Here is a 14,720-nt window from a genome sequence, read left to right as displayed (position 1 = left end):
GTTTAGATACTGCCAAACTAATAAATTATCTTTCAGTGAATATTAACAACTTACTTATAGTTGTAAATTTATTATTCTCTAATTATCTGGAGGCTGTTCACCTCTGTGTTTCGCCCGACCTATATTTAAAGAAGTTGCAGAGACTTCTAAGACTCCCTTAAGTACATATAGGTTGTGAATGGGTTCTCAGCAATTCAAAAATGCTCCTGTTGCTTCTGAGGTCCAGATGTCCAGGAATGTGGTCACAGCAGCATCCCAAATTTTCCCTAAGAATAATAAAGTAGAAATGGAGTAAAAACTGTTTCCTGTGAGGGTGTGGGGGAATTTGCCTTGTTTTGAGAAATTTTAAAGATACAGAAAAGTATAATATAATAAACATTCATATTCCAACAACCTAGACTTAAGACTTTAACAACTGTGACATTTAATCATATTAACTTCAATTTTTTAAATAAAGTTAAAACAGTATTGTCTTTTTTAGCCACCAACCCTAGTCTGCTTCCCTTTCCTTCCTTCCCAAAGGCAATCACTATCATGAGTTTTTTTCTATAACCTTCTAGCTCATTTGTATACTCCTACATCTATGCATTCATAAGTAATATTTAACAATTATAGGCCAGGTGCTGTGGCTTACGCCTGTAATCCCAGCACTTTGCAGGAGGCTGAGGTGGGTGGATCACGAGGTCAAGAGATTGAGACCATCCTGGCCAACCTGGTGAAACCTGTCTCTACTAAAAATACAAAACTTAGGTGGGTGTTGTGGTATGCACCGGTAGTACCAGTTACTTGGGAGGCTAAGCCAGGAGAATCACTTGAACTTAGGAGGCAGAGGTTGCAGGGACCCAAGATCGTGCCACTGCACTCCATTCTGGCAACAGAGCGAGACTCCATCTCAAAAAAAAAATTATAATATCGTTTTGTGTTTTTTTAATATGGTAGGAATTGTTATACATCTTGGTTTTTTCACCCAAAAGCTAGTTTTTTATATTTGTCCATAAATCCATTTTTATAACTTTATCTGCGTAATTTATTTTTTAGTTATTGTATTCTATTAACTATCTGTTAATAGTTATATCTGTTTCTCTTCTGAGGCACATTTACCTTATTCTCAAACTCCTGGATTTAAGCGATCCTCCCTCCTCAGCTTCTCTAGTAGCTGGGACAACAGACACATGTCACCACACACACCTAGTTACCTAGTTTTATTTTTATTTTTTGTAGGGTTAACTATTTTGCTGAGGCTAGTCTTGAATTCCTGTCCTCAAGCTATCCTCCCACCTTGGCCTCCCAAAGTGCCAGGAGTACAGGCATGAGCCACCATGCTCAACCTGTAGCCTAAAGTTATTTTTATGCAGTTAATCTCCTCCCTGGGAGACATTACTTAGCTATCAGTCTGTAGTCAAATATATCATTACAAACTGAACTATGTACGCAAGAAAGTCTAGACTTGGACTCAGCTCTCCTAACTTAAATTTCAAGTCTTTTACTACTTTTGTAGTAGAATTCAAGAACTAGAAGTCCAGGCATCTCTTTCAAAGATTTCTAGGTTTTTGCTAACTAAATTTTTTCTTCATTGGCCCTTATTTGTATACAATTCACTGTTCAGCGTTAGATACCAAGGAGCTACTTAAAGCAAACAGGAGACCTTAGGCCAGTTTAACCACTAACTAGCAAATCTTCTAATATCTTTTAGTTGAATTTCTTTGATTATAAAATGAGAAAAATCGGGCTGTATGACCTGGATAGTTTTCTTAAAACTCTAGTATTCTATTAAATCTAATTACCATCAAGTTGCATTGTATTTTTTCCAGTTTGGAATTGAAACATACTAATTACTGCCCACTCAGTTTCTCACTGAGCTAACTTTAAATGTTCCTCTGAAGCATTGTACTATGATAATTTTGTTCTTCCTGTTGCTAGTGGTCAGTTGTGCCAGGAAACTTTGACTCTGCCTTAAGAATTAATCCATGTAAATGCTGTGTGGTTCCTTTCCTCTCACTCTTAATATTAGCTAGGCTTTATCATACTTTATTTGGCAAGCTTGAGAAAGTAGCCATTTCCCTGTAGAGCTACAGCTTAATTTGACAATTTGTAAACCATTTATTCTTTCTACTTTTTGTAAGATTATTCCTTGGGAAACTATTTGACATAAAATAACTATTTTGTGGAATTTTGCAAAACAAATTATTTGCCAAAACAGTTTTCTTCAGTGTTCTTACTCTTTTCATAAAGCAGATAAAAATGAGTGCAATCATAAGTTTTAATTACCTTTCAAACAATTTACAAATGTGAAAGGTAGTTGAGAAAATGAGAAAGAGAAGTACATTTTGCTTTTAGGTTTTTTTTCCTTTAGGACTTTTTCGTTCTTTATTGAAATCAAATTGATAGAAAGACTACAACAATCTTAATAATGTTTACAAAATAAGTTGGAAGGTGGGGCTGGATGTTGTGGTTCATGCTAGTAATCTCAGCACTTTGGGAGGCCAAGTCTGGAGGATGGCTTACGCTCACGAGTTCGAGACCAGCCTGGGCAACATGGTGAAGCCCCAGCTCTACAGAAAATACAAAAATGATTAGGCTTGGTGGCACACACCTGTAGTCCCAGCTACTCAAGGGTCTGAAATAGGAGGATCACTTGAGCCAGGTAACAGGCTGCAGTGAGCTGAGATCATACCACTGCACCCCAGCCTGAGCAACAGAACAAGACCCTGTCCAAAGTAAATAAGTTGGATGGTGGTACATGGGGTTTATCTTATTTATATCTCCTTCTAGACCGTAAGTGAAGGTATTTTGTGTTTTCATTGGCTGATATATACCTAGACCTAGCACACTACTTGAAGAATGGGGACACTTATTTGTTGATTGATTCTATACACAGTTAGGTGGATTATTTCCCAAGAAGATGATATTGTGCCTATTTAACTTTAGACTTTTTAGGAGTGTGAAGACATACTCTTTGGGACATTTAACCATACTGTTTGACAGGAATGTGAGGTAATTATTGATAAAAGCACTTTTAGATTTCCTTGATTAAAGAGGAACCATCAGTTTTACATCAGTAATAATAGCTGTTTATCTGTTAGAAAATTACATAGGTATTATTAAATTTTTAGTTACATTGCATTCGTGCATTCAAATTTAAATCTTAATTAAATTTCCTTTTATTTTAAAAGTACAGAAGTCAGATTTGTGCTTTTGTCAGAAGCTTTGTTGGGTGCCTTTCATATTATCTGAACTATTTACTTCAGCATATATATTGAGACAATTCTAGAAGCTCTCTGAAAAACCCACTTGTGAAAAGGAATAGCAGTGGGGAGAAACTTTTAGTTAACAACACCTTAAACAAAAATGGTATATAAAATGATTTTTTCCCAACTACTGAGAACAAATTTCGATGGAACTTTGACTCTTGTTTGTCTTTGACAGATAAGACAAAACCCCTGGCTTCTGTAACTAATGTCAACACTTCTAGTACACAAGCAGCTACTGTAGCTGTTACAACACCTACTGTGTCATCAGGTCAAGCAACACCTACATCACCTATTAAAAAGGTAAGCTGAAATAGTATTTACTGAAAATACATGTGTTCTATTAAAGTAATTCTGAATTTTTATAGTCTGTTTCAAAAATATGTAAGATTTCAGAATACAAATATATATTCTAAGTTGAATGAGTCTTCTGAATCATTTTTTTAATCCTTTTTGCAGTTGATATTACTGTTGATATTATAGTTGGTAGTTAACAAATATTACATATAGTTGATAGTTAATGGCAGAAAAATAAAAATTTTAATAATATTAAAAAAGATTGTATTCTTTTTTTTTTTTTCCTATTGAACTTTTAGTTTGAGAAGCTCAGGTTTTCTATCCTTTATCTCTGTTAAGTAGAGGTGTGCATGTTGATAATTTCACACAAGGGTAAGTAAGTTACAAAAAATACTACCATGAGTCAGTGAGAGAACTAGAATCTAAATTATTTGAACTCATAGTACAAAGCACTAGGCAGGCAACTTTGGTATGCCAGTAGGAGCATGATCTCTGAGGTCAGATAAACCGAAGATGAGCTCCTGACTCTGTCTTATTAGTTGTTATGACCTTTAGCAAGTTACTTACTATCTTCCTGTTGTATAACAAAACCAAGTAAAGAGAAATACAGTTAATGTTGTAAGAATTGGTTGAGACAGCCTGGGTGTGCTTTCAAAATGTTAGTTTCATTTCTTCCTCTTCTTTCTTTTTCTGTTCTCTGTCTGTTCTCCATCCCTCTCATCTCCTCTCTCCAGTGAAGCAGTGTTTTCCAGTTAGTGTGTTGATCTTTTCAAGACTTTACCTTTTCGGGCTTCTCTGGAACCTATCCTTCTTTTAACCCAAATTGACAATTAAGGATTTTTGTTTGTTTACATTTGACCTACTAGTCTCTTTAAAAAAAAAAAAAAAAAAAGATTTCTCTTCACCAGTCCTTTTTTATCTTTGATGAGCATACTCATTTCCCTCTCGGTCTACACATAATTTTTTTTAAACCAAATCCTTTAAAAATTGATTGCAGTCATCATAACACTTCATGTCTAAATATGTCAGTATGTATCCATGCCTAAATATGTCAGTATGTATCTCCTCTAAGTACAAGGCTATTATCCTTCATTCTCAAAATAATCACACTTAGGAAATTTAACTATTACTTATGTTATTAATAACTAATATACATACTGGATTTTCCCAGTTGTCCTTCAAGACTTTCTAGCTGTTTGTTTTTTAAAATCAGGTGTCCACTTGAATTGTACACTGTGTTTTGCTGCCTTTGGACTTCTTATTTTGTTGTTCATCTGACATTATTTGCATGAGTTTAAGAACTGATTTTTTTTTTTTTTAATCCTCATAGCATTTCTATTGTGTTGTCAGTCTTGGCAACATTCAGATTTGGCTTTAGGTGATCAAAATATAGATCTTTTTGAAATCATAAACTACAGAATAAAAAAGTCCCTACTCTTAGTAATAATCCCTCTCTAAAACTCTTCCCAAGGAAGGCAGTAATATAAATTATTAGTGGTAGAAATGTATGGGTTTCATTGGTACATAGTTTGAATATTGAGAAACTGTATGAATGAGTTATCTTACCTTATATATTCCAAAACTGAGGGCTTCTTGAATTCAGTTAGAACTCATGTTCATATGATAATAATTATGTATGCTTTAATAAGAAATTCTTTAAAAGCGGGTTTTCTGCAAAATTTTGAAGACTGTTATGCTGTAACTAGCATCACTATAAACTGCTTTAAAATTTATTTTACTTCTAGAACCCATATACTTCTTCAGTGAGTACTAAATTTGTGTATGCATCTTTTGATCTGTTTAGACTGTAAGATTATCAAAAGTTCCCTGAAATTCCATCTCCCTGGAATATCTAGGCAAGAAACTGGCTTTTTTTTTTTTTTTTTTGAGATGGAGTCTTGCTCTGTCATCCAGGCTGGAGTGCAATGGCCCGAACTTGGCTCACTGCAACCTCTGCCTCCCAGGTTCAAATGATTCTCCTGCCTCAGCCTCCTAAGTACCTGGGATTACAGGCACACGCCACCACGCCTGGCTAATTTTTATATTTTTAGTAGAAGATGGGATTTCAACATCTTGGCCAGGCTGGTCTTGAACTCCTGACCTTGTGATCTGCCCACCTCGGCTTCCCAAAGTGTTGGATTATAGGCGTAAGCCACCGTGCCCGGCACTGGCTCTCTATCTTTTGGGTATTTGGCTAAGTAATCTCTTGCCTACTGTAGTCAAATGCTTACATTTAGCTTCCTATGTTCAATTTTCTTTTTCTCATGTGTAGCCAACATTTATGACGATTTATTTCTCAATTTATACCTAATGCCCTAACTGAAAAAAAAAATATGCTTTATAACCTCTGTTAGTATAGTAGGCCAATAATCTCTTTGCTGTAAAAGTTCTTATTCAAAATCACTCTTGATTCTGCAATTAATACTATAACACCTGCTTCTGAATTTGCATATTTAGAAACTATTTTATTCTCAGTTTCAAGCATCGTAACTTACTTTGAATATTATATTGTTTCTTTATTCTTAAAGTTTTGTAACTAAATTTTATTCAAAACAATCGTGTAAAAATTTTGAAAGATTTGCTGGTTTTGTTTTGTTTTGTTTTGTTTTGAGATAGAGTTTTGCTCTTGTTGCCCAGGCTGGAGTGCAGTGGTGCCATCTCGGCTCACTGCAGCTGCCACCTCTTAGGTTCAAGTGATTCTCCTGCCTCCATCTCCCGAGTAGTTGGGATTACTGGCACCCACCACCCAGCTAATTTTTGTATTTTTAGTAGAGATAGGGTTTCATCATTTTGGCCAGGTTGGTCTCAAACTCCTGACCTCAGTTGATCCACCTGCCTCGGCCTCCCAAAGTGCTAGGATTACATGTGTGAGCCACCACGTCTGGCTTGAACTATTTTTAATGAGGAAGGAGGCTTCTTTTTAGTATTGTATGACTTTTAAAACCTGTAATATTCAGTGATACTTATACTCCTATTTCTACTTTAATTTAGCATGTTAGTGTTTTTTTTAAGTTTTTCAAATTTATCTGTAACTTTAGTGACCTAACATAAAAATGTCCATAAACACATTGTTAATTTCTAATTGCATCTTAAAAGCTGTTGCAATTAAAGAGTTCTACCTATTTTTAGGTTCCCAGTCATGACTCCACTTCTGATATTTAGACAAGGTTATCTTAAGTTCTCCAGCTTTCTCCCCCAGTACATAAACTATTTGTGTGTGCACATGTGTTCATGGCAAAATCACAAAAAAGGAAGCACACCATACAGTTTTAAATTTCACTTATTTTCTTTTAGTAACTCGGGGTAACTATGGTGAAAGATAGCTGTGTTTACTTTAAATGGTCTTCCCTTAATTATTTAATCCTTCAGCTGAAATTAAAGAACTGTTTCTATAGCAATATCAAGCTGATGATTTGTGGAGTTGTTATCTATAAAACCATTAGTTTGATTTTGTGTTAAAATTGTTAACTAACAATAAGTTTATATAAGTCTAGTCAAAATAAGCATTGTTGGGATCTTGAAAACAGATTGTCTATTTTCTCTATGGGTATACATTCCAATAAAATGTAAATGGTATTTTCTTTACTTGATGGTAAAAATTCAGAATTTTTATGGAATAAAGTGTGCTGGTTAATTGAATTTAGTGCAGTAACTAATAATTTAACAAAAGACTGCTATGTGTTGTGGGCCTATAAAGTATTCCAATAGAAATGTATAGATGTAGCATGATTTAAAAGGAAAAGAAATTATATTTGACTTAAGGTGATAGGATCAGGACATTTTAGATAAACCTTCAAGTAGATAGTACTCCAACTGAGAGAAGGGTCTGTATAACTTGTTGAAACAGAGAGAAGAAAATATAAGCAAGTGGAGATAATATGGAATAATTTGGCAGGAAAAATTAATTCGTCCATTTGATTGAGTATAGGGTGCATATATACAAAGTAAACAGGAAAAGTAGAGCCACATTGTGGGATGTCTTCACTTCTAGGATAACACTTTTATAATTTATTTGATAAGTAGTAGAGAGTCATGGAAGATGTTTGAAGAATGCCGTGAGAGAATTATTCTTTCTAGAGTATTATTCTGACAGCAGTATACAGATATATTTGAAGATAAGAGGCTGATTGAGAAAGGCTTATTAGAAAGTCATTGAAGTTGCCCACAATGATAAGAATATGAACTAGGGAAGTGGCTGTTGGCTTATGTAGGAGAGGGGGAGATTTAGAGACTTGACCCATAATTTATGGATGGAGGAAAATGACAAAGAAGGTCTAACATAATTGTGAAGTTTCAGACATAGGAAATTGAAGAGATAAGCTTAGTTCCATTAACAGAAATAGGGAACTGAAGAAGAGATGGTTTGGAAGTAAAGATGTTTTATTTTAGACATAGTGAGTTTCAAGTTTTCAGTTATAGTTCTAGATTGTACACTTTACAGGTAAATAAAAAATTAGGACTGGAAATGTAGGAGACTAGACTGGAGAATAACACATTTGAGAATAAGCTAACTACAATTAATATTTAGCCTGAAGAAGTAAAGATCCTCCTCCTAACCCCCAGGAAAAGAAAGTTGAAAGAATATCAGAAATTCGAGAGCAGACTCTGGAAGGGCTACGAGAGCAGACTCTGGGAGGGCTAGCACTAGCACAGGGAAAGTTGTGCCGTACACACACACACACGCACGCACACACACACGCACGCACACGCACGCACGCACCCCAGTCAAGAAAAGGAGTGGTCAGAGTCCAAAGAAAAAGAAGGTCAAGATGGCGTCCAGTTAAAAAAGCCAAAGAAGAGAGTTTCATGGAGGAGGTATAGCTCAGTACTTCAGGAAGGTTTATTTATGTACCAGGTAAAATTAAAAGGAGCCTTTAGACATATAAAGCAGTACTTCAATCCAAATTCATTTTGGGCAGAGTGGAAGTGTATCAGCCATTACAGTATAATAACAAATGCCCATTTCAAAATTGATAGTACTGCCTCGTTTTTCTCAACTCTGAAATTCAGTAATAGTGGTATTTCATTGAGTGGTTATAAAGTTGAAACAGGATAACCCATGTGAAGTTCTTAGCTGAGGGTCACACACTGGTAAATACTTGTTAATTGTTAGCTTCATTCATTAACAGTGTATGTTATCTGATCTCTGGCCATTTTATCATAGGAGAAAACATTTGTTTCAAGGCTGTTTGTTTTTGAGGAGGTGGGAGACCTAATGTGGGTGTTGGCACCTGGCCCACTACCTGTTTTTGTATAGCAAGGAATGGTTTTAACGGGTTGGAGAAAAAAAATCAAATAATTTTCATTGTCCCTAAAGTTTTATTGGGTTCAGCCACACTCATTAATTTGTATATTAATATTATCTGTGAGCCACAAAGCCTAACATTTATAGTCTAGCCCTGTAATCTCACAAATCAATAAGGAGTTGTCTCAATACCTATCATATTGCACAAAATATTAGAGTTCCCAAATTTTCTTGATTATTGGAGCCCATAGTGTTTGGTAGGTTTTTTTCAGAGTGCCACTGGTGAAAAGAAATACCTGTTTCCTCATGAAGTAGTTTGGTGCAAATGTGATCAAAATGGCAGTTTGTGCAGTGTCTATAAGATGTCACTGTGCTTCTCTTAAGACTTTAAAATATTCTTCAGAGCCCCTGTGATTTTGTTGGGATACCCTGGAGCACTTTGGTGCATGTTTTAGGAACTGAGGAATGCTTAGACCCTATTGATAGGAATTCATTACTGGAAGTACCAGAAGTGTATCTTATAACAGTTTTATCCATGAAGTGGCCCTTAAGCATCACCATGGGAGCTTAACAAGCTCTATTAACCTGCTAATTATAGTAAATGTTGGCAGTAGATATGAAAGAAAGGATTTTTTTTAACAACTATTAATACCCTATTAATACCTTGTAGCAACTAGTTAGTTGCTATATTCACCAATCTCTAGTTAACTGTGGTTGAATATATAAATTCTAGAAGTGAAGTTGATGAAGTGAACTATGCATTTTTAGGGTTGTTGGAAAGCCCTAAAAATAGCATAAACATTCGTACATAAAATTAGTTTTTATTATCGTTGAAATATTTAATGTTTGGTGGGGAAATTGGTAAATTTAAGGCTGTGATGTTAAAAATATTAAGTATTATAATTAGAAAATATCAGTTACTAGTTTTTGTTGATTGTGTTGGATATAAAATTTTTAACCAGATTATATGAATGGATTAAAAACAAAAAGTGCAGTAGTTTGTTCACTCACATTCTATACTATCTACTCTGTATGCCTTTAATTGCTTTAGAAGTTTATTAGATTTTTTTCAGATTATCTCATGCTAAAGCTAGAACTTGTTCCACTGACTTTTAAAGATTGGATCATTATCCTATTATTGGGCTTTAATTTATTACAAAATTATTTTTAAATGAAGAAAATATTTTTTGCTTATAACTTCCCTTTTCTGTTTTCATGCTTTCAATCTTTATCTCTTTACCTGTCTTATTTTAATTGGCTTTAGTATGATTTCATTGCTCCTATCATGCCTGTGGTGGAATCAGTAGATCCTGCATCATGGAGGCAGGGCTTGCGCAAAACTGGCATTGTTCTTGTGCCCAATAAGGGTGAAAAATCTATGGTGAGGCATTTCTATGTGCAAGAATTTATATTAGGTTACAACATAACATTGGTTCCAAAGATGCATGGTTTTAAGTCCTTATGGTGTGCTCATTTCTGTTTTCTGTATTTGCATCATAATTTTTTGTGTGATATAAAGTGTGTAGTGTGTTTTCTTAAGTCTAACCCCTGGGAAGGTGGTCTATTTCTTTAAAATGTTTAGATCTTTACATTATTTACTAAGACATTAACCTATTTAGTAAAAATGTTTTATCATGAAACTGTGAACCATAATTTTAAATATATTATCTGTAAACTTATTGTTTCCAATTTAAGGACTGATCAGTTTTGAAAATTCTTTTTTCTTTTCCTTAAAAAATAAAATAAACACAGTTTCCAACTACAGCTACAAAAATTTCTCCCAAAGAAGAAGAGAGAAAAGATGAGTCTCCTGCAACTTGGAGGTTAGGTCTTAGAAAGACCGGCAGTTACGGTGCACTTGCTGAAATCACAGCATCAAAAGAGGGTCAAAAAGAAAAAGATACTGCAGGTGTTACACGTTCAGCTTCAAGTCCCAGACTTTCTTCGTCTTTGGATAATAAAGAAAAGGTAATCTATTTCACAGTCTCGTTTCTATGAAAACTCAAATCTGGGAGAGTTTCTGCTAGTGATCTTTAGATCTAGGTATCAAGTTAATACCTTAATGAATTATATAAGACAAGTACAATTTATACAGTATTATAAGTACTGGAAAGATCAGATGTATTTGCCTAAAACATAAATTAGGGGACTATAGTCAGTTAAAGGAATCTATTATCTTACTTGAGAATTTATGATAGAACTGTATTAAGGAGCAGGATTATTTATTATGATTCAAGAAATTTTCTGAAGTTTAAAAAATATAGAAATATATTTGTTCTAGAATGTTAGTGTACTCATACGTTATATTTGTTCAGTATCTGCAAAAAATAGCAAATATTTTATCTACCGTATTACAAGCAACTTTGTCTTAATGAGTAAATTTAATAACATAGATTTTGAGCGTTAGTATTAATATTGCATTATATAAAATGTATCACAGTTTATTCAATACTATTATTTATTTCTACAGCATTTTCAGTGCTTGGACTATTTTTTGCCGTACAGTTTTCTTTCTCTACTTAGAAATGTTTCCTTGTATCAGAAATTCAGATCAAGTTTCTCAACAAGTAATTCTAGTATTTTTGCTTTTTAATCAATTTATTGTGCAATTAGTTTCCAGTATTTTCTGCCCACATACTAAGAATGAATCAGAGTGTCATTTGTCTCTATACACTCTCAGCCATATTTGGGTAAATATAAATAATATTTGTTTTGACTATTTTGATGTATTTGAGAGCATTGACTATATAGGTTCTGAGTAACTTGTATAAGTACTTGAGACTTCTCAGTGACCATATTTGAAACTTTATTTCTCTGGAAAAAATAAAGGTATTTCTGTTTATGACACAGTATTACTTTAATCTGTTATAGAAGTTTTAGAAAAAGTCATTAAAATATGGAGGAATTTTTTTCCTTTCTTATGTTAAAATATCATCTAATTCCAGGCTAAAATAGAAAACAACTTTGAACCGGCTGATTATTGATTGTCATTCATTTTAAAGTTTAGCTAGGAATTGTTGAAATACTGTAAACTATGATAGCTATGTAATTATACGTTATTGAATAACCTTAATACTTTTAGCATTGCCTATAATCAGTACACAATTAATTTTTACTCATTTTTTTTCTGTTTTGTAGGAGAAAGATAGTAAAGGAACTAGGCTTGCATATGTTGCACCTACAATACCAAGACGACTAGCCAGTACGTCTGACATTGAAGAGAAAGAAAACAGGTGACTTTATTTTGATTTCCTTTATGCATTCACTATAAAATATTTATTATCTAGCATGGTGCAGGCTTGGTATGTTTATGAAATAGCAAAGAATATGTGGCTGGAACAGAGTGAGGGGAAAGTGGAAGGAGATGGGGTCACAAACTAGTACAAGTTCTCTAAATATTTGGAACATTTAGGAAAGGGGAAAGAAAAAGGGAAGAAACGCCCTTAATCATTGTCAATATTTTCGTTTGTTTCTTCCTATTTTTCAGCTTACAGAATTTGAGAACTTTTTAATATAATTGTAATCATGTTATAATATCCAGTTTTGTGATTTTTCCCCCAAGATCTCATAAGCGATCTTATATGTTAATATATATTTTTAATAAGCATTGTTTTTTATTGGCACATAATATACAGTAAAGTAGATCTTCTGAGGTTAAAGTAGGCATCTCCCCTACTTTGTATTTTGTGATCAAAAAGTATATTTCTGTAAATAACTGAATTTTCTCCCTAAATATAGGGGGAAAATTATACCTTAGATCTTAGTACTGAAATTACTTTATCTTCTTGATAAATATTCCTAAGTGTCTATTCAATGGATTTTACTGGTTTCAACTTATACTAGTATTTACTAGTGTACAGCTTTCTTAATCTTGTTATAAAGTTATCTACCAGAATCTGAAGGGTATTCTTTTAACAGAGATTCTTCAAGTTTGCGAACAAGTAGTTCATATACAAGGAGAAAATGGGAAGATGATCTTAAAAAAAATAGCTCAATTAATGAAGGATCAACCTATCATAAAAGGTAATATTATTCTTAAGTGATTTTTATATATTCATTTATAAAAATATGAGGCAATTTGGAGCCCTCAATTTAACATCATTTTAAACAAATAGGTGTTTTTATTAAATATTATAGGCTTTTGTTATTTGAATAAAACTTACTCTGAACACAGAATATATATTTAAAGATGGGTGATAACTTATTCTTGTGCCCTTCTTTTATATAATTAAGCTTTAAATATTATGAAATATTTTTTAGACTGTTACATATTTTAAAAAGGAACTCCTTTAGAAGGAACTCATTGTCTAGAACAACTTAAGCAGGCCAGTGTCTTAATTGATCTAGTTGTCATTGTTGATCTGGAAAGATTTGGCTTGCACTAGAACTTAGAGCTATGGAAGTGCTTTCAGTTGGAATGTTCATAATATCATATTGAAGAGGGAAAAAAAGCCCTATAGACAATTTCTTTACTAAAAGCAACCAAAAAGACAAGTAAGATGTGAACAAGTATCATGTAGGCATTGGTCACTTCCTAGGTGTCTGACCCATTGCTAAAATAATTTTCTTCAAAAAATGTCAACATCTTGTTTTCCCTGGGTAAAACAAAACCAAAGTGTGTTTTTCAGGGTCAGCCTGGCATGACCATATGGTGTGGAATAGTTTCAGAAATGTGAAATATCAGATCATCTTTGAGTCTTGTTGAGAATGTTGGGAGGAGGCACTAAAATGATACACTACCAAATTAGTGAAATCATCTAAACTCTAGCAAGTTGTAGATGCAACTGTTGGTGCTGGAGCTGGTGGTGTATTTAGGAACACAGTTTTTAAAGATTTTTTTTCTAGCCTTGTACTTTGTATAATGTATAGACATTAATTATAGAACACACATACAGACACATCCTATATAGATATGACTCTTTTGTTTAGTTGCTCCTTTGGTAGAAGACAAGATGATTTGATTAGTTCTAGTGTTCCAAGCACCACATCAACACCAACAGTTACCTCTGCAGCTGGGCTTCAGAAAAGCCTGCTTTCCAGCACAAGCACTACTACAAAGATTACAACCGGTTCTTCCTCAGCAGGCACACAAAGCAGGTAAGTCACAGATATATTTTGTGCTCAGGTCTACTGTGTGCTTATGTATGTGCATGCATTTTTGTTTAGAAGATTGTGGGGCTCTGGATTTTTTCATTTATCTTGTTAAATTTATTTATAAACAAAAATTGGTTCCAAAATGAGGCAATTATGCATGACTGGGGGAAAATTTATGTTCCTGAACTATGAACTTACCTTGAATTAGACTGCTTAAAATGTAAATTTCTCTCTTTGACAATTCTGGGTGAGCTTTTTGGTTCATAATTTAAGGATGTCTCACCTTGCGTTTTAAAAAAAAATCCATCCCTGTAGTCATGTCTTTTCAGCTGCTAGAAAGTGCTTTCATTGTTTAGCTGTTTTCCTTTTCTCTTTTTTGTGTTGCTGCTTATGATGCTATAGTACCTCAAATCGTTTGTGGGCTGAGGATAGTACTGAAAAAGAAAAGGACAGTGTTCCTACATCAGTGACCATTCCTGTTGCTCCAACTGTTGTAAATGCTGCAGCTTCTACCACAACCCTGACTACAACTACTGCTGGCACTGTCTCCTCCACAACAGAGGTCAGGGAGAGACGCAGGTGTGTAAAGGTCCTAACAGTACTGCTGATATATCTTGCCCAGTGATCAAAGTTGTTTATTGTTTTAAAAAAAAGTCTTGTGAGGTTGATGATCATCTCTCCAGTAGACCAATCAGTGAAATACCCTCTCAGCTCAGAACTATGTAAATTGACACAACTAGCAATTATTTGTATTTAGGCTTGTGACCTACCTCTGACAGAAGTAATGTTTTTATTTAAAGCCAGTGAGCAAGACCGTTGTTTTCTTACTTAAACAT

At 34.0% G+C, this 14,720-nt stretch overlaps 1 protein-coding gene across 12 annotated transcripts in view; it reads left to right on the top strand.

Annotated features, from left to right (window-relative positions):
* The window catches only part of PPP1R12A (protein phosphatase 1 regulatory subunit 12A), a 158,053-nt gene that overhangs the window by 110,167 nt on the left and 33,166 nt on the right, over window positions 1–14,720 (top strand). For 3 of the 12 annotated variants that reach the window (XM_032296396.1, XM_032296410.1, XM_032296388.1), the window contains exons 9-15: window positions 3,427–3,551; window positions 10,055–10,171; window positions 10,543–10,758; window positions 11,929–12,023; window positions 12,709–12,813; window positions 13,720–13,887; window positions 14,287–14,463. In XM_032296396.1, the coding sequence (XP_032152287.1) occupies window positions 3,427–3,551; window positions 10,055–10,171; window positions 10,543–10,758; window positions 11,929–12,023; window positions 12,709–12,813; window positions 13,720–13,887; window positions 14,287–14,463 (1,003 nt within the window). The remainder of the gene's footprint in view (window positions 1–3,426; window positions 3,552–10,054; window positions 10,172–10,542; window positions 10,759–11,928; window positions 12,024–12,708; window positions 12,814–13,719; window positions 13,888–14,286; window positions 14,464–14,720) is intronic. The other 9 variants (XM_032296420.1, XM_032296401.1, XM_032296465.1 and 6 more) reach the window with 7 other exon arrangements.

The sequence above is a fragment of the Sapajus apella genome, unplaced genomic scaffold (genome assembly GCF_009761245.1).
Source record: "Sapajus apella isolate SASKATOON/1434 unplaced genomic scaffold, GSC_monkey_1.0 scaffold2, whole genome shotgun sequence".
Taxonomy (NCBI): domain Eukaryota; kingdom Metazoa; phylum Chordata; class Mammalia; order Primates; family Cebidae; genus Sapajus; species Sapajus apella.
This window is presented reverse-complemented; position numbering and strand designations above follow the sequence as displayed.